Source organism: Pygoscelis adeliae, unplaced genomic scaffold (assembly GCF_000699105.1).
Source record: "Pygoscelis adeliae isolate BGI_AS28 unplaced genomic scaffold, ASM69910v1 Scaffold483, whole genome shotgun sequence".
NCBI classification, from domain to species: domain Eukaryota; kingdom Metazoa; phylum Chordata; class Aves; order Sphenisciformes; family Spheniscidae; genus Pygoscelis; species Pygoscelis adeliae.
Window position 1 is genome coordinate 671,484 of NW_008824379.1, and position 22,235 is coordinate 693,718.

At 37.9% G+C, this 22,235-nt stretch overlaps 1 protein-coding gene across 1 annotated transcript in view; it reads right to left on the bottom strand.

Moving 5' to 3' along the window:
* Window positions 1-22,235, bottom strand: part of MED13L (mediator complex subunit 13-like) — a 195,119-nt gene that overhangs the window by 24,189 nt on the left and 148,695 nt on the right. The window contains 12 exon segments of the mRNA XM_009320204.1: window positions 1,366-1,389; window positions 1,786-1,969; window positions 2,643-3,589; window positions 6,038-6,243; window positions 9,465-9,685; window positions 13,109-13,208; window positions 14,625-14,749; window positions 15,151-15,256; window positions 16,231-16,453; window positions 17,712-18,174; window positions 18,177-18,436; window positions 21,826-21,930. Of these exon segments, the coding sequence (XP_009318479.1) occupies window positions 1,366-1,389; window positions 1,786-1,969; window positions 2,643-3,589; window positions 6,038-6,243; window positions 9,465-9,685; window positions 13,109-13,208; window positions 14,625-14,749; window positions 15,151-15,256; window positions 16,231-16,453; window positions 17,712-18,174; window positions 18,177-18,436; window positions 21,826-21,930 (2,964 nt within the window).

Sequence of the window (22,235 nt, forward strand, 5' to 3'; positions counted from 1 at the left end):
GTTCCTCTCTGAGCTCAAAGAGAAAAAGAGAAAGAAAAAAATGTTAAAATAACTGGTTTAACTGCAGTGGGTTCTCTGATGTACCAGGAAGTGGGTTCTTTTACAGGAATACTGGAAATAACTAATCCCTTGCCATGCTGAGTTTCCTAGAAGTTTGAGCATAGGTGTGGAAACATATACCGAGGCTCTATCATGCCTGATAAACCATGTTCTCCCACAGTCTTTTTCCTTGGAAAAAAAAATTTAATAAAGGAGAAGAAAGATTTATGTTGTACTTAAGAAATGTCATAAAATCAAAGTTCAGTCAGCCAAAGTAGAGGGAGCTGATCCAAGCACCATTTAAGCTTTCCTAGAAAGTTGCAATAAAACATCTTTCAGTATACTGTAAATACCTGTATTGCCCTTCCCGAGGCTTAATCTCGTGGTTTTACTTTGTCATCACCATAACCACATCTCACAAGTCCCTATTCAACCAAAAGTAATAACACGAAAACATAAAATCTGATTTTACAGTTCTTCATCTACCTCCACCCAGTTGTGCAAAATTATTAAGTAAAATGTTTAGGCAAACTTATTCCCAGGTATATAATGCTAAGCAAAGTTACCATAATTCTAAAAATTGCCTCCTGCTCCTCTCCATAGGAAGTGCTCCAGAGCACTTGCTGTCACAGCTGAGAGGATTACCATCCGGTTTAACACGGTATCTCCCAGACACTATGCTCGTTAGCAGAAATATTGCTAAAAATTTCAAGCAAAAATATACCCGGTAGTTTCTGCAGAATATAATCCAACTTTATGAAAAAGTCAACATTCAGTGAAAATTACCGAATTTATATCAAAGGCTCTGCTACTTACTATATGGTAATTTTGGTTTTATTCTCTGGTAGCAATTGGCAAATCCTAACTCTTAAAGTTACAAATGCTGGAAAAATTATTAGATTAGAAGTACTCTTCATGAAGCACAATAGCTTTAGACTGGAACTGTAGTTACCACAAGTTGTCCTAGCCCCAAAGGAAAGCAGCAATATATTAAATACCAACAGAGAGAAAATAAAGCAAGGCACAATGGAACTGTAGGAAAAAAAAACACTAAGCAAGACTGCATTGGTTAAGGCTGAAATAAATTGCAGGTGAGAAATATATATTTAAAGGTCAGTCATTATTTTGCAAGTGTGCACATACAAAATCTATTTTGTAATTTGTATTTTCCAGAAGTGTCACTTATAACCAGGAGATACTTAAACTGAAACTTCTTATTAAGACTATGGGAAAACTTTAGAACAAGCAAAGCTCTTCATGGAGAAAGCATACCCACTTTTTGTATATCTGTATAGCTCAGAAAGCCCCTCTTCCCCATTACGATTTGGTACAATTTTAACAGCTTCCTCTCTTCACGTTATTTATATACCAGCTAGTTTCAGTACAAGCCAAAATACAGATTCGGACAGGGAGTTTGATCCTCACCCAGCATTTTTGCACTCTGTAAATATTCATCAATCTGGAACAGTGAAACCTCCACTATGGTATTCAAGCAGGTACTTCAAATGCCTTTTAAGGCATTTGGGGAAAAAAAGACGAGGGGGGGGGGGGAAAAAAAAAGAAAAAAGAAAAAATAAAGGAAAAAAAAGGAAAAAAAAAAAGCTATCTGAAGAGCCCAAAAGAATAAAAAAAGAGAAAAAAAAGCTATCTAAGGAGCCCATTTGTTCTAACGTACTTCCAAAAGAAAGTGCACATTTCTAGAAAACTATGCTTTTATTTTAACTGTTGGCCTATAACACAATATACGTACCATAGGTTCCCCGTCCTGCCATCTTATGGAATTGCTGCCAGGTGAGTGGTCCCTGCACATGCTGGATGTTCTCCCAGGTCCTTCCTGTTCGCTTCTTCTGGATAGCATCCTGGAGAAAGGGCTGTAGCGACAGCAGCATGCGCACCACATCCTGGGAGGAGAGCATGCTGATATCCAAAACTGCAAACGACAAAGGAGCATCAATCATTTTCAGTGAGGAACAGGAAGGATTATTTTGAGGTGGCAACATTTTCTGGTTTATTGTTCCTTCTCGTTGCTCTTCGCTATGCCCATTACATTTGTACAGCTCTAATTAGCTTAATGGCATTTAATGTGGTACTTTATGAAAACATTACTGAAATAAAGCTACCATAGTCCTTTTCACACACCTTTCAATGTTACTGTTGTCCCACTCAGTTCATAAGAAGTCAGAGCATCTTCAGCATATGAACAGCTAATATTTGATTATAAAATCACTTTTTTTTTTCCCTTGGTGACACTTTCATACAGAGCAGTTCTTTTCTGCTGATTGCTTATACCCTTTTCCAAACAAAAGGGGCCATAATTCTGCCCTCCCCTCAATACTTGAATTTGTTTTGCATCTCTGCTTCAGATTTGTGAACTTCCACAGATTCTCACACAATTTAGACCACAAAGTCTAAGGACAACTGGATTATTGGTGCTTTATATGTAATTTATAAAGCTTTCAGAAATCTACTTTATTTCTAGAATATTTTTATGCGTATCATTTCCCACATAAAGATTAAGTGGCTCGCAATTGGCAAGTTTTAAACAAATTTACAGAGGTCACAAAAGAATTCAAAGAAAAAAAATAATCTCTTCTGACCCATACCATTGCTGTGAGGCCAAGAATGTACAGTGGCACTTCTTACTAGGGCTTCATCCACTTTTCCACCAGTGGGGTTATCCACATACTGCCTGCCTTGCTCAAGGGCATTGAAGCATTCTATCCAGGAGTCGTTACTGTCTGCCTGCAGTCTGTCGTAACTCCAGTTCATACATGGGAGCGTCTGACGGTTATTGGAGGACATATAATCCAAGCAGCTCAGAGATGTGAAAGGCTGTGTGTGCTGATTCTGGAGGAGGAGGAGGAGGCTCATTGGGGGTTCCTGGGTCCTTCTAGCTCCCTCTCCCATCTGAGAGATCAAGTTGCTTTGACATATCATCAGTCGTCTTTCTGCAGCTTGGCCAATGTCTGAGGTCTTGCCAAAAATATCCAGCTCATCCTCAATGAAGAGCCCAGAGTTGTAACCTAATTTGCGGTTCATAATAGCGCTAAAGCCACAGGTGCAACGGTACTGATCCTCATTAGATGAATCTGGGATGTATAATCCAACATCTGCACCTTTAATATTCATATTGCAGGCGCATATACAACAACTATCAAAGTTACGGTCTTTGAAGATGTTCAACACAGAGTCTGAAAGAATTAAGGTGACATACAGGCTGTGGGCTTCTGGGATTGGCTGGACAGTGGCTGGCTCCACAGAATTAAGCGGTCGTGTTGTAGAAGGGGTAGAAGCAGGTGAACCTTGATCTGTGCTGTCATATTTTACAGATCCTTGACCGCTCGCAGTACCCCCACCTCTAGGAGTCCTTGGGGTCCTGGGAGTGCGTGGGGTAGGGACAGAGAAGCGGGGAGTTGCTGGTGACGGCAGAACTCCTGCTCCACTGTTGCTGGCTGGAGCAGTACTATTTAGCGTCACTGGTGTATTCATCTGAGGAGTGTTCATCTGAAGATAGTCTTGGTCGGCCAAACTCCCAACACTAGGCACATTGCTACAAGAAATATATGAAAAAACAGAGTCAAATGCCATCACAAACTGGTTGGTTGTGAAGACTGATTTTGTCAAAACTTATTTTTAAATGCAAGGAGATGGTGAAAACCGAAAGGATTCATTGTAACTGCAGTAAAGAAAGAACACCTTCAGACATTCTGTTCATAACCTTTTACTCATGTCTCTCAACTAAAATTTTAATGCTCACCATGAACACCGTTGTTTCTTATCAGCATAATAAAAAATTATCATCTCAGGCACTTAGCCCTCTTAAAGATTATTCCCATGGCCTAAAACTCAAATGCTCTTGAGAAGAATCTCTAGATAAATTACCAAGTTAAGATTTTAGGATATCTGTAGCTCTTTTAGGGAAAAGAGAAAGAATTGCAGTTGTTGTTTTAAACACAATTATCTGTGAAGAGATATACATCAGTGAAAATGAAGAAAATATTTCAGAGGCATAGAAATCTTACTTTTTTTAGATATTATCACTTTAAATAGCTGTCGGAAGTCATGCACGTGGCACTCATACGATATTGCCTCATGGTGGTATGCAACTGATAACAGGATCTGAGATACTATAAATAAATGCAAATACTCATTTAGGATTACACACTCTACAGCCCAATATGACACGTTCCATTACAAACTCTTAGTCCAGTAAAGCTAAGAATCATATTTTTGGGCCATCTCCTGTCATGACTGGTTTTTATTGCTCTGTTTTTGCCATTTTCTGCCAAATTTAAGTGACCAAAGAACAGTTTGTACATTCCCATGAGATCTATCTTCTCTCTGGAATGACTCATTATATCAAGAAACAGGTAATATGAGGCCAATCAAAAGAATAAGATCTTTACTTAACTTTTCTCCTTCCAAGTTGCTATTAAGCTGCTCACTTTTCTTGAAATGTGTTCATTGCGTATTAGGGCAAGGAAAAAGTGTAAGAACTCAATGAGTCTCTTGATAAAGGAAGGGAAACAGTTTTTTTTCATGTTTGTCTGTTCTTACTGTGTATTTTGTGTGTTATTTAAAAGGAGTACTGTTTTAATGCTCACATATCATTAGTGACTTGAAAAGGAAAATAATGAAGACCTTATTCCGTAGAATCATTTTATTACCTTGAACTGATGTATGTCCAACTCAAAGCAAGAGAGGAAAAAAAAATGAACAAAGGTTTGAAGGAGTTCTGAGTCTGAAGCATACTGAATGCCTCAGACTAATAAGAAAAGGTGACCTAGAAACCTTGATTGGCAATCACCACTCTGTTGGAAGCCTGCAGTAATAATCTTCACTCTAATTGGATTATATTGGAAATGAAAGGGGTTTTTTCCCCCAACAAATACCTGAAATTAATAACCAGCTCAGGCCTGGTGAATCAGTTACTATTATGAAAAAACCTGAGAATTAAATTGCTCCCTAGGCACTATCAAGGGTTTACAATTTCTTTTTCGCAATTCTTTTGCGAACGCTGAAGGATCCTTTGGAGCTGGAAAAGGACTGATTTAAAGGATTTACAGACTGATTTAAAGATACAGCCTACTTCCTCTAGAAATGAATGCAGTGCAGCAGGAGACCTTTGTACTATTATGATGCCTTTTAAGAGGTTTTATGAATTTAATGGTGCAAATTCTTGATAGCTTTCAAAATCTCCGGCAATGAATTTCTTCCATAAACATTGCTAATTTCTGAGAACTGAGTAAGGAATACAAGCTTTTAAATTTAATAGCAGTCTTTGCTTATCGGTCACAGCACTCATAGTCAAGAGAGACTTGGCATCTTTTCTATTAGTATTTAGAAAGGGGAGGATAGCATACATCCGATCGGCATCTGTCTGATTAGCAGCTCCATATGTGACCCATTCAGGTTAAATCACAAGAACTCAGAAGAGCTAACATGAGAACATGGAGAAGAGAGCTGTCACAGGCCTACTCAAAATTTGAAGTGCCCTCAGAAGGCAAACTGGTATCATCAGGACCAGGTATCACCAGACTGAAGCTCAAACTGAATATGCAAGTACAAACAAGAGGGGTGCCTAACTGTAGGCTAGAGAGTTGGACACTGAAACGGGAGGACAGAGACGTGAGAGGTTAAGGGCATAAATTTTATTCCCTAACACTTCTGTTTTATGTTGAATTACAGTATTTTCCTGCATCAGAAATGGCAATTAATTCAAGTACCACATGTTCCTGTTCTTCTAAAAGCGCTAAGACTGTAGTGGACACATACTGTAACACCACCAATTTCCAAAAGCTGTTTTTAATTCAAATGTCCCTACTATTGGAACATTTGATCTGAGACAATGACAAATTGGAAAGGTTTAAAATACATTTGCAGGATATTTTATGGTTCTGGTGCATAGTAAAGCGCTGTTAATACATACAAAATTTTAACTAACGAGCCATTTTAGGTATGGGTGTGACAAACTAATTTCCTACAAGACTGTACTTACTTGTAGCCATCTCTAATGAAAGTGGCTGCAGGCGGCAAAGGAAGTTGCTCAATTTTAGGAGGAACAGCCCAAGAAGGCCTGAAAATGCAGGCATCTGGTATCTTCAGAGGTAGGAGGCACTGACTTGGCAGTATCTTCAGTGGAGCAAATACGGAGGAGCCCATGAAAGGTTGAAATGATGGAACTTTGTGCACGTACGAAAAATCCTGCAATATCCAAGTGACATTGTTTACAATACGGTAAGGTTGCTCTTTATATTTAGATTTTTTTTAAAATTAAAACCTATTGTACTGTTTGAACCCTCCACACTGCATTTTTTCTGAAGTTAACTATATTTATTCATTCTATAAAACACTCAAGAGCAGTTCCTTCAAGGAAACTCAGCTGAGGCTCCTTGTTACATTGAGATGCTCTACGACTTTAACGTCAGTAGATTGCACAATTAGATTAGACTCATTTAAGACAAGCTATGTCTGAAAAGTGAGTAGTGTACTATGAAATTTTCGTACTACCTAACTTTAAGCACCTAATTTAGGCACTTAAAAGGTTGATCTTTGCGAGACTTCTATACTGACAATGGAGAGAGAGGCTGAGTCACAGTGTGAAGAAACCTTAGGTGCCTTAAGTCAGCCTCTCTGAATAACCCCCATGTTGGGGATTAACACAATCCAAGTAATAACAGCGGACACTTCACACATTCCAAATATTAAATATAAATATAGTATTAAATATAAATATATAAAACAGCTGGTAAACATAATATTAAATATAAATATAAATGAAGTCCAGTCAAACCGGACTTTCATTGGCTGTCATGTTTGTTGGCAGAGAATGATGACAAGAACTTCAGCCAGAGTTTCTAGACCTATTCCAAGTTTCTTTCAGAAGAAAAAAGCTAGTCCTTTCAAGGCACTACTGCAAAGTAAAAATCATTATTAAAACAGTAACAGTAGTCTCTCTCAGAATTTCAGTATTTAACATCTCATTAGATCTTTGCATTTTTTCCCTTGCACTTTGTAAAGCATTGAGAGATGAGAAATGTGTGGATTACTATCTTCAGCTGCTGAATACTCAGCGCAAGAAATCTACTTACATGTTCTCAAAATGATTAGCAATGGGTTTAGGTGCTTGTTTCCCCCACTGGTGTGTATGAGCAGGTGTGACACACTTAGAAGCAAGTAAACTGTGCTGTTGGAAATGTTATCAGGCAGAATTAAAACATGTAGTTTAATACTCCTAAAATGGTTGTGAGGGAGATTAAAGTATCTTCAGTATCAGTGACGCCCTAAAATCTCTTCCCACTCAAAAACTTTCAGCTCAACGAATTCCAATACAGAATTTCTGTCCAGGCCCAAATTATCCTAGTCTTAAGCAAATAGTTTACTGCACAAACAGAAGAAAAAAAACAGCAAGGTCCGTGGTGGCAAGGCAAAGTCTTACAAACCTTATAAAAAACTTATTTCAAACATCTATAATGGTATAAAAATTGGTAGATACACAAACTATAGAAGGCAAATGGACAGCTGTACTTCAGCAAAGCCTCTAAGAAAATGCCTTTTCTCATCATGCCTTCAAGTTATGAAGTTAGGATAGAAGGAAGAAGAGATCTTGCAGTAACAAAGCACACTTGCTACGCATGCCCAGCTTTCCAGGTGGGTAACTGTCTTCACGAGGGGCACACTGATAACTAACTCCCTTACACTTCTGCAAAGTTTCTCCTTCTCAACAGAATTGTTTGTAAAAGCTCTCTACCAGCTCAGCCCCTTCACAGGTGTCAGCTTAATTTGCAGCCCTGTGAGCTGGTAACTCCTGGGTCTGACTAGACACATTTTATCATAGCATGGAGACATAATCCCTGAATGCAACAAGCTGTCTTACTTCCTCCCAAGGACAGGGACTTCCTCCTGTCCCAGGGACAAAACCGAATGCTCTTACGGAGAAAGTCACCCTGTGGCTTGCCTGTGCTTTATTTGCAGTCTGCCTGAAGTATACTATTACTGCCATGCAGGAAAATTTACTAATTCATAGCTGACTAAATCATTTATACTAAGATAAATTTATATATCAGTATTCCGATATTGATATATAGCCACTTCTTGTCCATGCAACTGCAAGTGCTGTATCTTTCTGTGTATAGCTCTCTCAGCAATGCAGATGCTTAAAAATAAGCCTTCAGTTAATTCCAACATTCACAGGAGCACAAAATGACAGGGAAGGAGGTGGTGTTGGGGAGAGAAATGGCTGCTGAAATAGAAGGAACAGGCTGTGGCAGATTAGGGACAGGGTGGGCCTGAAGGAGAAGAATTGGGCTATAAAATCAAGGGTTGGGGACTACCAGGAAGTCGGAGTTAGAGTGTGTATCTCCCTTTTTATTACCTGCGTACAAATGAGCTTGCTGCAGAACAAGGTGATGTGTATTTCTACACGGAAATGTGCATTTTAAATAAAAAAAACCCCTCAGGCTATATGCATGGAAATATGATAAAATAACTTCTGACAAAAGTGACGAAAATTGGCCCAAAAAGTTAAGTAATGCAGAATACACACAAGCAGGCAGAATGATTTTATCCTACCTCTTAACCTGTGCTAAAGATGAACAATGAAATACAAATCAATGTACGCTAGGTGCTCATGTTAAGTCCTTTTATGTGATGCTATGGAAAAATGGATACATCTTGATATGTAAAGTTGGGGAGGTGAGTACTAGCACCCAGCAGCAGAGTCCCCACTTAAAAATAGTTCTTTACTCAGATACACTATAGGACTCAATATAGGAGTAACTATGTGACATTACCTGACCTGTGTTATACAGAAAGTCAGATAAGAATGGTCCCATCTGGCCTTAAAACTTGTGAAGTAACATCAGCTGAAGAAGAAACAGAGCAAGTTCAACCCCTGGGCTTTCTCAGAGATTTTCAACCCTAACCAAAAAAGGCAACATTTCAGAGAGAAAAAGGCAGCCTTTCTACATGCATGATTTTATCCTAGCTGCATCCCCAGAGACTGGCAGCAAGGAGTGGCTATACATAAAAGGTGCTACAGAAAAATTATCTGAAGAAATACATCATTTAACAGCTACTTAGTCACAAGCATGATGTTTTTTTCATATACGTACATTCTTTCTGTTAGGCATAGGGCTTGTTTCACATACAATATTGTTTGTTTCCTGAGAACACCCAAAAACATTACAAACATAAAATTACGAGAAGAAAAACACCTATAGTTAAAATCAGGGAAACAATTAAAAAAAGCTCTTTTACTAGAGAAATTTTTTTTTCCAGCTAAAGACTGATACGTACTTTATATGGATCCAGTTCACTTTTGTTAAAGTAGTCTGCTACACACGCTACAAAACACGTGACTTGTTTATAAAAATCAAAACATACACCGATGAGATTATAAAAATACCGTATCTTTGGCGTGTTACCTTAATTTCTTCGGGCTTAGGGCTACCTAATCCATCGTCCACCTCCATTTTAAACTCAGCAAGCTGTGTTGGAACCATGTTGACCATAGGACTTTCCATCATTCCCAAGGTAGTCACAGTCTCGGAACTTATTCCATCTTTATAACTCATTACCGGGGAGAAGGCAGGGTGTTGTTCTAAAGAAGGTGGTGTTGGGAACATCCTTTGGAGATCTGCCACAGCTAAGTATGATGAAATAACGCACTGTTAATCATTAAAATACAAATTCTCCAGGAAATCCAATAAAACAGAAGAGACTGACAATACTAGCTCTTATTTCATCAGTTAAAACCTAGCAAAGATACTACAGACTTACTAGAGTTCTGACACCAGTATAAATCTAGACAAAAAGTTGACTCCTAGGGATAAATTCCAAAAATTCCTAGGGATACTTTGCAAGCTTATTGTTCAGCAGAAACAACAAACTGGTAGATACACAGATTCTATGTACAATTTTAACAGCAACAAAAAAATATTTCATAACAGAAGAGATTAATTGACATTAATGCAAAGTTCACCCCAGCAACTGTTACTAAAGAGATACGGAGTAGTTTCTTCCCCTTTTTAGAGCTGATTCCGAGCCCTAAAACGGGAGGCTTTTGGAATTAGCATGCACTTAGCTGCATTTTTCCACTGACATACAGTCATTGTAGTCTCATTTGGTCCATAGCGACATAATGCCTGAAGATAAGACAGGCTACTGTTGCTAACAAACACAGGCAATTTTGCTTGAGAATCAGACTGCCAGGCATCCAAAAGTGACAAGTGTCAGAGGAAGCCACAAAATTATAATTTTGCATCACAAGACATTAAGCCAGGAAAATCCCTAAATTACTTCTCAGTAAATGAACGTAATGTAATCATCCATCGTATATTTTTCTTCTTTAAGCAAAACAAACAAAAAACCCTAACAGAAATGCTTCATAAAGTGTAATGCAATCAAACAAAAATTAGAATAGTCTAGTATTTTCTCCCCAGCTACATTCTTTTTCCTTCCAGCTACCAGCTTCCATATTTATTATGCTTAATACTCAGAATATATGCTATCTTCTCCTGACTTGAATTAGGACAGATATTCTCTGGAAATAATCATCACTCTGGTGAATTCACTCTTAAAATACTCAAATTAGAGAAGGGTAAATTCCCATAGTGTCTCTTAAATACTTTTTCTGACAGACTAAATGCCCAATTCCATTTCCATTCCTAATCATACATCCAACCCAAGTTGATAGGGCACAAGAACATACTTGTATTCCATAACTTTTGCAGACTAAAGATTATGGAAAATTCATAAATAAATACAGATGAATTTCTGACTGGGAAACACTGTGTTGTGGAAATCCAAACTGGTGAAACATAGTACTACTCTCAAAAACTAATTGAAAAAGACAGAAATAAGTGATGGAATTTAAATTATATAGAGAGTATACAAATACATACACTAACAGTACATTTTTGTAGGATGCTACAACCTTGAGATGTGTTTCCACTCTGCCTTGACAGAGCCAAAACCCGAATTTCAGGTTTTTTGTGCACAGAGATGAGCCAGCCAGTCTATTTAATTCTTTAGACAAAGTGAAACAACTCAAATAGGTGAAGACCTCTCAAAACGGAGTTCTGTTGGTAATAATAGTCAAAGCTGAACCCAAAGTCTTTCACAACCTGGAGCAGTAAAGAACGGGCTATGAATTATTCCCACTCAGTTCCTCCCCCCCCTCCTTTCTCAGTCTTTGAATTTCGAAGACCTCAGTCTTGTCCAGATATAGGATAAATTAATGTTGAAAACAGGTTCAGTAGAATGGAAAAAACTATCGTCCACCCAATGCTAGTATGAAATACAATCTTCAGGATGCCAGCTGGATTAGCTACTGCCTCTGTTTTTCAACAAAGAGAAGTGTGCTTCAGAAATTGGAGAAAGGGGGACAGGAAGGAAGATTAAAATGAAATGTGGTCAGTAGGACTTTATTATGATGTACAAGGCATTTCAGTTCCCTGCAGATACTGTTATGCCTTGACAGCTGGTGTCAAGGGGACAGCTACAAAACAGAAGTGGAGTGTATCTATTTAACTTATTTCATACAGCTCTATAGTATATCATTTTCTCACAGTCAAGCTCACTCCAGTTAGCAAAATTCTGCAGTGCGGATTCATAAAAAAGTTTAATTACAAAAATTACAGGCTAACTATCATTATTCATTTTCATGTATGTCATGCTTGAAAAAGCTTTGCATATTTTAAAAAGCTATGGATCAACTAAATCTGTCAAAATCCAATCTCTGTATACTTCAGACTTCTACATTTGAGTAAATCAGCACAGCTTTTATGGGTCCATAAAACTCTGACTCATCTCATTCAGACTGTTTTTTTTCTTCTCCTCAATTTGTTCTCATTACCAGCTAAAGGTAATGAGAAGGCATTAAAGAATGATTTGCAGAGAGATTTGATTCCTGCTTATAGAGGCCACAAAAATCAAACATTCTTCCTGCTCACCACTAAGTAATTTGTAATTCATAATTTGATTGGTTAGTATTATACCAAAAATTCTCACCTTCCTCCTCTCACACATACATATACACATACATATACACATTTCTCTTTCATCTCAAGAGAAATGCCACCTATATAATCGTAGAATCATTTAGGTTGGAAAAGACCTTTAAGATCATCGAGTCCAACCGTTAACCTGGCACTGCCAAGTCCACCACCAAACCATGTCCCTAAGCACACATACATATACACATACATATATTTGTTACTTAGGAGAAGAGACTGACCCCCACCTCGCTACAACCTCCTTTCAGGTGCAAGAAATGCAAGAAAGCCCATCTATCTCAGAGATTAAAATTTATCATTCCCAACAGTTGTTGGCAAAGTCCTTATAAAAAAGCCCTACCTTTTTCATCTGTTTCATACATTTTCAGCATACTAAATTTGATTTGTAAGTTTCCTGCACTCCTATAGCCTTCCCTGTACATGTGTAGTGCCTGCACAAGCATCACTTCCACCATAACCAGCTGTAAAAAGTCTACAATATGTCTTCAGGTAGAACCTAGTCCTTCGATTTTAATCACGCACTTCCATATCTAGATTAAACCCTGAAGGTGATTTTAGTCTGAATTTGTCAAATGCTGAATGCAATCTTCCAAGACAGGTTGCACCATAATGGCCAATTGGTAAGTCACAGCTTTAAATTCTTCGAATTCTTTAAAAAGAAGAATGATTTGTACTTTACTTTAGAGGGATATGGTAATGGCGTAAATGACTAACTGAGATTAGATACTGACTTGAGAATAGAGGGGATAGCTTCTAAATGAAGATTTGTAAAAATCCCTCCCATACTTCCAATCTAAGACAATAATGTCAGAAGAGGAGCATCTCAAATCTCAGCAGGCACATTAAAAATGTATGTCTACATTACCATCCACTGTTTTCATTAAAATCTGCTTATCCTCTTTTCATATTGGCATCTGGTAATTACAGAACAAAATATGCACACTACCTCTCAGTCCTGAAAAAGTGACATTATAAGCCTCCTACATAAAGGCAGTATGGTAGCTATAAGGAGATTTTAACGGTCAAAGTGGTAATCAGTTGCTGCTACTTACTTGGTGGGTAAGGTACTGCTGTTCTACCATCCTTCCCTACAGGGCGCTCCTCAGACCCTACTGCGGGCATTTTTGATGACCGAAGAGCTGGTGATACAGCCTAAAAGCAGAATAATCACATACCATATTAAAAAATATACAAAACATTAGAATTCATAAGCTATTAAAAATTCTGAAAACTCTCTGAATGAGATTTCACAAGAAAAAAAAGTATACTTTTCTACTCTCCCATCCGCTCCCGCCCAAGGAGTCTGGATTTCTTTTTCCTCTCTTTCAACACCAAAACAAAACAAAGTCTCTGAAATATTTGCTTGTCTATACACCACCCCCCCCAATATATAGATACATACATATAAGCATATGTATCTATATACACACAAATTATATAGAAAATGTTATCACAAACACTGAGCTTGAAATTAATGTGAATACTCTACTTGCTTCCATGTTTGGACCACTCTAAGATAATAATGAGAATTCGACATGGAGAGCAAGAACACCATAAACAGATTACCACAGGGGACAGCCCAACACACGCAAGTTTTAAGACAGGAAGAACATTAGGTCTGTCCAGGCCAACTTCACAGAAAAAGGTAATTTTTTATTTTGACAGAACAGTCCTCTAGTAGATTTGCATATTAACTGCGACATCTTAAGTGCAGTTCGTGTGGAACCACAGAACAGGGGGAAGTGGTAAACAAATTGGTGTACTTGAAAAGTACTGCCACGAACCAGACACTAGACTTTTAAACACTATTACCTACTATCAGTCAGTTTAGGATCACCTTCTGTATCATTATGGCTATATAGATGAAGCTTAAAAATAGTAATTATTCAAATCTTTGCCTTTCCATGTGTCTTGATTTTTTCCCTGGTAATTGATATAAATCTGCTTTTCCTTTTGTATTTCCTAATATTCAGCAACTATTCCTCTTTGCACTGAAATAAACTGCTTGTAGGAATAGAAAGAAACATGCTTCAGAGAATTACTGAAATTCAATAAGGCTGAATTTATTTTTCTTTGGGCAGCTTCTCAGACAAGGTAAAAGAACAAATCACCAGTTAATGAAACTAGCATCTTTTCCATAACTCTCAAACGAACACAAAATACTGACAAAAGCTAAGGACACAAAACTAGATGTAATGCATTTATAAAACTTTACCTATGGAAGTATTCTTATAGCCTGTCTATGCAATGACTGAATCATCAGTGAGTTAGTTGTACACAGGTTCCCCTCATGACTGAAAAACTGTCAGACAACACAAGCTTTGATGTTACCTAAGTCATGTCCTAATATTCCTGAATTATAGAGTGATGATTTCCCTCTTTGATGGATCTCCTGAAAGGATACCTCTCTTTGCTAGCAATTCTTCCTAATTAAAATCCAAGCCTGCCTACCTGGAAACTCTCTCCTATCTATTAGGGATAATTGCTCCCCACTAGGATTCCATCCTCCTCCTCCTTTTTTTGGCCAAGGTTTAAGTCTACAGAACACTCAGTCCTACAAAGACTTACACCAAGCTCATCTTCATCTGAATTATCAAAGATATTATCTAGATCATGAAGAGATGGAGCCAGATCCGTCACCTGCGTGAGGCTACCAGAGCCTACTCGGCCTGCAGCATTGTCTTGCCGGGTATCTATAAAAAAGAAAGGGAAAAACACATGAAAAATGGAAGCAAAGTTAAGAAACACAAAATCGCCTTTTTTCAACTTTACTTCTCACTCTAAACAGGGAACAAGCAAGAGTCACTGAGCCCCCTTTTCTAAGATGTAGCCTAGAAATAGCCTTGCAGACAAGTTTTAAGCAAGCACCGAAGGTCAATCAGGAAAGAATGCTCAACTTTAATATTCTGAAAAAGAAAAATAAATCATGTTATTATAAAAAGGACAAGCAGAATCAAGTTTTTTCCATCTCAGGAGCTGTCTGTAGCTCTCACATTACAGTAAAATGTTCAGTATGTGATTTTTCCTTTCAGATTTTATTGTATAGCTTTGAGTATTTTTGCTTTACAGAGTGAATTAAAGACCTTTTACTCACCAGTCTTAGGAGCAGAACTGAAAATAGACATGGCATCTTTTCCATCAGGAACCGGTGTAGAATGACCCGTTGTGGGGATTTCCTTGGTACCAATTCCATCTTCTGACTACACAAAAAACCCAAGAGTTTTTAATGGGTATTAATTTAAGCTATGTAAGAAGAACTGTTTTCCTATGTCAAGCCAAACTCAGGGCTCTGGATTAAATGCTTTGAGAAGCAAAAAAATTTACGGAGGGAAAAGAACACAGTTGTCTGCTGTTTATCTACGTATCAGGAAAAACATGAGGTAACATCCATTTACAAAGGATTCCAAATACACCAGTTAACTTTGATAGCCAGTAGAGATAACTAGCCACCTCAATTTCTCCAGAAAATACATCTTCCTGAATTTTAAGCATGGTGGCTACCCGCATAAGAACAAATGAGTGAGTAGCCAGACAATGAAACAAGCTCCATTATGGATAAGATACATAAGAAGTATGATGCATACAGGACAGGTGATGACCAAAGAATGGCGATCAAATTGTTTTCTTTCACATGTGGAAGAACACCTCTAAGGAAATGTCCAAACCAATATAGTGTCCGTGCCACAAATCCTTTCAGCGGAAGGCTTACACTAATTTTGCCCAAGGGAAGAAAAATTAACTTGGGCTGGAGAGATCTGAGCTTTGCAGTGAGGTGATATGTCAAGCTGAAGCAAGCAAGAAAAGAAAAAGCCCAGCAAATTCTTTCATCTCTACAAGTGAATATAAGGCTCAAAATATTTTATTTCTTAGCTTAAATCTGGAACCTGCTGCTGGTCAAGCTGAATATATATAAAAAGGAAGTATTCCTTGCAACAGCAGTGTTTTCATATACAAACAGGTTCAGAGGGATGCCAGCAAACACCAGCTCAAAAATACCATAGTGAAATGAAGTTTTTTCCTGTGAGCCGGTGCAGGAAAGAAATACATAATCTCTCTGATTTTGATCTGTGGAACAGGCTTGGGTCTTCCAGAGCGCTGCAGAGCAAATACTGTGCTACAGTACTGTGAGTCCAATATGAACGTTAATGATAAAGATGCTGGATTTACATGTTACCTTGTTCTTTTTCAAAGGATCCTTCTCAGCCCCAAGTTTGCATTTTTTATTGCCAGTGAAGCTGTACTTTATATCACCATCTTCAAAAGTGTAAGGATCACTAGCATCTCCCAAGCCTTCTCCAGGTTGTTGTATTAGAGGCAAGGGGTCAAGATAGTTCAGCGTCTGCACTGGTTTCTGCTCTTCCAGAATTTTAAACCGTTTATTAGGTTGTGCTAAGAGCCTGAAAGTAAAAATAAACAAGCAAACAAAGCCATCATGAAACAAAACAAACATACCTTTTACAGCAAAGAAAAAGAACAGGTCTTAAGATCTGTAGCTCTCACACACAAATACAGCCCATATCCCACTCCATCCTCCTTGATCCAGCAGAAATGTTTTTTCCTCAAATAAAGGATGCATTTGCCTACGTTTAGTATTAAACATCTTACTGTATTAAGAATTACTTTGGGACAATGAAAAAAAGAATTAATCTTGTCACTATATAAATCAAAACACTTTGAAGTACACATAACCTTTTCAGCCTAGCAAACTCCATTGTAATTACCAAAATCAATGTTGTCATAAAGCAAAAATTCTTTCTCAATTAATTTTAGTTTATACATTTTCATTAACTACTCTCTTTGGTACATTTTTTCCATGCATTGTCAGAATGCAAAAATAATTTTTAGGCCGGCATAAAATTAATTCAAATTCTCATGCTAAAGTTAAAAATAAATAAATATCTTTGCAGAAAGAAAAATCTATGTTTAAGAAAATAAAAAAAAGAGACAGCTAAAAATTCCTTAAAATTTAGGTAGTTCACGTTCTTCACTGAGGAAGACACTGTATGTTAGCTGTAGTTTTATTAAAATAACATTTACAACAGATTAGCATTTGCTCTTTTCCGGGTACAGACCAGAAAGACTGTTCGGGTTTTCAGTTTCAATCCTGCAGAGACTGAAGTTAATAGCAAAGCTTCTATCAATTTCCAAGATCCAACAGTGGGTTTACGAAAAAGCAGTATTATTCCATAATATAGTATCAGCTACTACTTACAGAAAGCGTGGTACAGTGCAATTTTCAACCCACGCAATTGGAGAAACCACACTGAAGTGCCTCTATAGTGCCATAAACAGAATTTCACTGGAAGCCAAGCATTTATGTAGCTGGAAGGATGCATAACTAAACACAGATTTTCTTTTTTCAAATGATCAAAAGACATAAGCTTAATAAAACTCTTACATTTGCTCAAATTACTGTGATACAGGTTACAAAAAGATTTATCAGTTCTTATAGCACCCAAAAGAAAGCCAGATAAGAAAGAAAAGAGGCATACTACAATAGCACTTTTCTATTTAAGTATTTAACATTATCTCCAGCATACATCATCTTTGACGTTACAGTGAAGCCTTCTATTTGTTTCAGTTTCAACTGAAAACAGAGTTTGGTCAGGCTTATAATTTAATAAAACCACCACTCAGATCAATTTGCCCTCTTACCTTTTCAGTGCAGTGCTGTCCGAGTTTATTTCCATCTTGGCATCATATCTCTCACACGGAAGATCTGGCGGCCTGAACTCTGGATCGTCACTTGATGGGACACTATAGGTCCTCCACATATCTAGTGACTCATTGTTCTGAATTATCCCACAGTATAATGCTGTCTCACTGACCTCTGCCATCAGAGGTAACCTCTGTCCAACAAGGACTGTCCTATCATCTAAGCTGGGCAACGGCTGAAGCTCCAGCCCACTGCCGTAGAGTGCTGGGTTTACAGGTATGGAAGGTGGGTCCAGATTCTCTGCTTCCTGACCTCTTGGCTGGGGGCTAAGCGTGGGAGGCAGAGGGGAAGTAGGGGAATGGGGTGAATCCATAGGATTCATATTAATTTGCTTGCTTGGATTTCTAGCAGGTATAGATAGCGGCTTCTCGTATTTTCTGGAATTGGGGACTTCTAAGGAAAAATTCCTGCTAATCCCAGTTTCTGCCCTGATGTGTCCTGCTCCATGCATAGCTCTTCAGTCACAGAGGGCCGATGGTGAAATGGCATCATAGGCCTTTTTTGCAGTTTATCTCCTTTTTCCTGTCTCTCTGTTGTTTTGTGCTTTGAAGAGGCGGGAGGTGGCAGTGATGAAGATGATGATGTTCCCACGCTGAATCCTGGCTGATTTATCGTTGGGGGACGGCTGGAGCCAGCAGCACAACGCTGTTTGAAAACCTTGTGCCTGAAAGCAGAGGCAGAAACAAGTCACTGCGTGGTTTATACGGTTATCTGATCTAATGGGAAAAAATAAACCAACCCAAAGGACAGCACTGAGAAATCTTATGTCTATTTCTGACCCTTTAACAGATTCTGGAATGGTCACATGACCCGGACCAGGTCGTTCAAGCCAACTCGGCTGCAGTTTCTCTGACCTATAAAGTGGAAAATGACAGTCTCCAGAAAACAGCATTCAAAAGAAAGATTTAATGTTTATAAAAGCTTAGTACTGCTCAGATGGAAAGTAATATAACAAAAAAAAATCCAAGCTACTATTGTTTTCATTACCCTAAAGAAAGATAGATAGCCTTTCAAATAAAATGACTGCTGTGGAACTACACCACTACTCTCGCACACTCTTGAGCATCTGTTACAGAAGATACAGATTGGAATCGTTTTAGTTATGTTCACAGACGCAGTACATGGCAGGATGCTTTCATGGCAGTTTCCTCCTCCATATCAGGTAAGGAAAAATAAGTACAACTCTAGTCCAAAAACAAACCAAACAAACAAACAAAAAAAAAGCAACTACCAACTGATGAAGAAAGCGTGAATAAATATTTTAAAATATTCAAAACAAGAAAATGCAGTAAAATACACTTATTACTGGCTTCATATTTTAACATGGCTTTTTTCAATTTGTATCCAGTATCTCTGAGACTGGGAAGCACAGGACTGAATTTCAGTATTTCACGTACTGCTAACCAGTATTTTCATCATAGAGCTGATGGTCCCCAAGGATGTTACAACAGGCACATCTAACTGTCCATATTTTTATTGGCCTTTTTTGCTGTTCGGAGTTTTTTGTCTAGTAGTTTGGTTTTTTTAAGCTAAGCACCAATTGAAAGACGTATTGTGCTTAATATTTATACCTGTTTAAAGTTAAATACCATTTCAAAGTAAATCATTCCTATTTTTGTTTCTAAACAACAATATCTAGGACAGCAACAAAACATTTCAAAACATATCATATGCTTCTTACTCACAAAGGTAAACTAAATTATTGCAAGTAAAGTGGACTACTAGATTACTAGACTGAAGAAAACCAATTCTGCTTTTATGACTTAGCTACGAAATAATCCAAGTTTTATAGTACACAGCGGCTGTCAAATGGTACAAATACAACTTCTTGTACTTGCTACATCTTTTTCCTGTAATCATCCATGTTGTGTGGTATTGTCCTGGCCTTCTTTGTGGGCTTTGCTGTTATCAGGACATGTTGCAAATTCTCTGCCACAGCAGATGGTCTTTAGCTGCAATCACCCATAATGTGGAGCTAATACCCTAGTAGCTGAAGATTTGCCTTAAGCATGTTCTTGTAACATTTCGTTGACTTAATTCTCCATCATTCACCATATTTTAACTGACCGCAGAAAATTATTTTAGACAGTCTGCTGTTCAACATACAAAGTTGGGTCTATAGAAGCCTGAATTTGATGCCGAGTACCAGACAACCCTTTAAGACTCCATATTTAAGATCACATCTTGACATTTATACAATACATAGAATGGGCACAATAATGACTAAACCAATATCTGTATGACAGTAGCTGTCCAGTTTCTGCAGCTACACAGAAAATTTTTATTGCCATTTGAAATCAGGTACTGCCTTCATTTTAAGGATAATGTTTTAATTTCCCAGTTGATGTGTTCACTAACCCTAGCATGATGTAGTTATCACTGGAGGTATTAAAAGACAGTGTGAAATTGCAAATGCAGCTGAACCTATCCATAGATTCAGGTTTCCATTACCCACTATTGATTCCTCACATTTTCCAGGCGAGGCTGGACCTCAGTTTTGCATAGGAAACACTTGGCATCCTGACAAAACATTTATCTGTTCCACGTTCTTGAGTATATACATACTAGTAACAAATAATCAGGGGTAAAGAGCAAGGCTGCAGAAGAGCAACATTTTCACTTCAGATACAGCACAGAGTCTCCAAGTTGAACACTCTGCCCCCTCTGTATGATGCACAATTCCTCTGCATCCCTTTATCTCTTCTTCTAAATACATAAAGGAGAACTGGCTTCATGAGAAGTCAAACACAAAAGGTACAAGGACACAAGCTTGCTTCATTCAATTTTGGACAATGGAAATTTCTAACCAACAACCCCTCAGAGATTGTGGGAACGCTACATTCCTAAATTTCTCTGTACAGCCAAATCTATACAGAAAGCTCTGCAGAGACTGCTGTGGCAGGTAACACACTTAAGGATTTGGTTAGACAATATATTAATTTTACTATTATGAACAACAGCAGTATTCTTGAGTTTGCCTCGCTGTTAAAAGAAAAATAAAGAATGTCTCAACCAGACGAAAAGCAGAGAATCATTTCAGCCACATCCCTGGCTGTTGTGTTGACTATTGTTTTGGCAAAGACCCTTATTGCAGTTGGGGAGGGGCAGGGGGGGACGGGACGGGGAGCGGGGGGGAATATATATATATAGATATATAGCAAAGGGGCTAGCATAGCACGATCAGCATTTCTGTTTGATCATACGAATGGCATTTACATCTGTGCATACTTAAGGAATAACTTCTTTAGGTCATAAAAACATCTTTACCAATCTTATAAATAGATGGTGACCTTAGGAATTAAAAATTTCAGTAGAAGCCATTTCACAGGACTATTTCACTGGAAACTGTTTTTTCCCAGCCCTGTAACATCTCTCTGATAATTTTAAGAATGGCTAAGCAGAATTGGTGGTGCTGGTTTGCCTTTCCTGAGTGAGTAGTACTGGAACTTTAAGCATTCATCAAAGATGACAGATAATTTAATAAACTCTTCAAGTATTTGTGGAAGTGAGCCGTGATTTCCTTTTGATCAGTTGACAGTAGATGACCATGCTGCAAAGGTTTAATATTCTCTTGGGTGTTTTTTGGTGTCCGATGAGTCATGGCAGATTGACTAGAGGTACATGGAGTAAAGTGTTTCTCAGGGATATTTTTCCTCTTCCTCCAAACAGGGACAGTAGCACCATCCCTCAATCAGGATGCTCTGAAACTTAGGCAGCTTCTCTCCCCCTTCATCATGAGTCTTACCACTCCAAACTTCAAAGCTCACATCTCTGAAAAGCCTGAAGATGAGTTCATTATGAATGAGAAATGTTTGAGTGATTCTAGCCCCCATTCTCTAGTCTAGGATCATTTTTCCACTCAAGTTGACTACTGCAAATGACAATGACACGAGATGCACATTAATCACCTGAATATGAGTGATGATCACAGTTTTGATATTAGAGTTTCCTCTTCTCTCAGCTAAAACATAACTCCCTTTTGTAAGTGTACCTCTGTCTGAATTAAACAGGGCTCTTCCAACATGAGAAATGCTTACTCTCTTCAAAGCTCACCTGGAACAAGAACAACTGACTCTTTGGACTGGATCCACAAAATCCCAAGAAACAGTATTGTTAGGAACTTCCTCTTCCAAATTTGCAGTCGTAATTTGATTCCTCCTGAAGAAGATAAAATTATTTTAGTAGTTATCACCTTTTGTAAAACAAAATTTTAAAAATGCATATGCATAAATTCACATATGTTCCCCTCAAATAAATTACTTCCTTCTACTTCACCTTTGAAATAGAATTCTATATTTAACAGTAGTTCCCTCTGCTACTCCTTAAAACTTACAGTTTGATTTAGGTGGGAGGATGGTACCAGCTCCATATCAGATAGCTCTCTCTGGAGTTTGAACACAAGAACCAAGGGGCAAGCAATTTAAACTGAATATGGAAATTCTTCTGACATATCCAATGAGGAA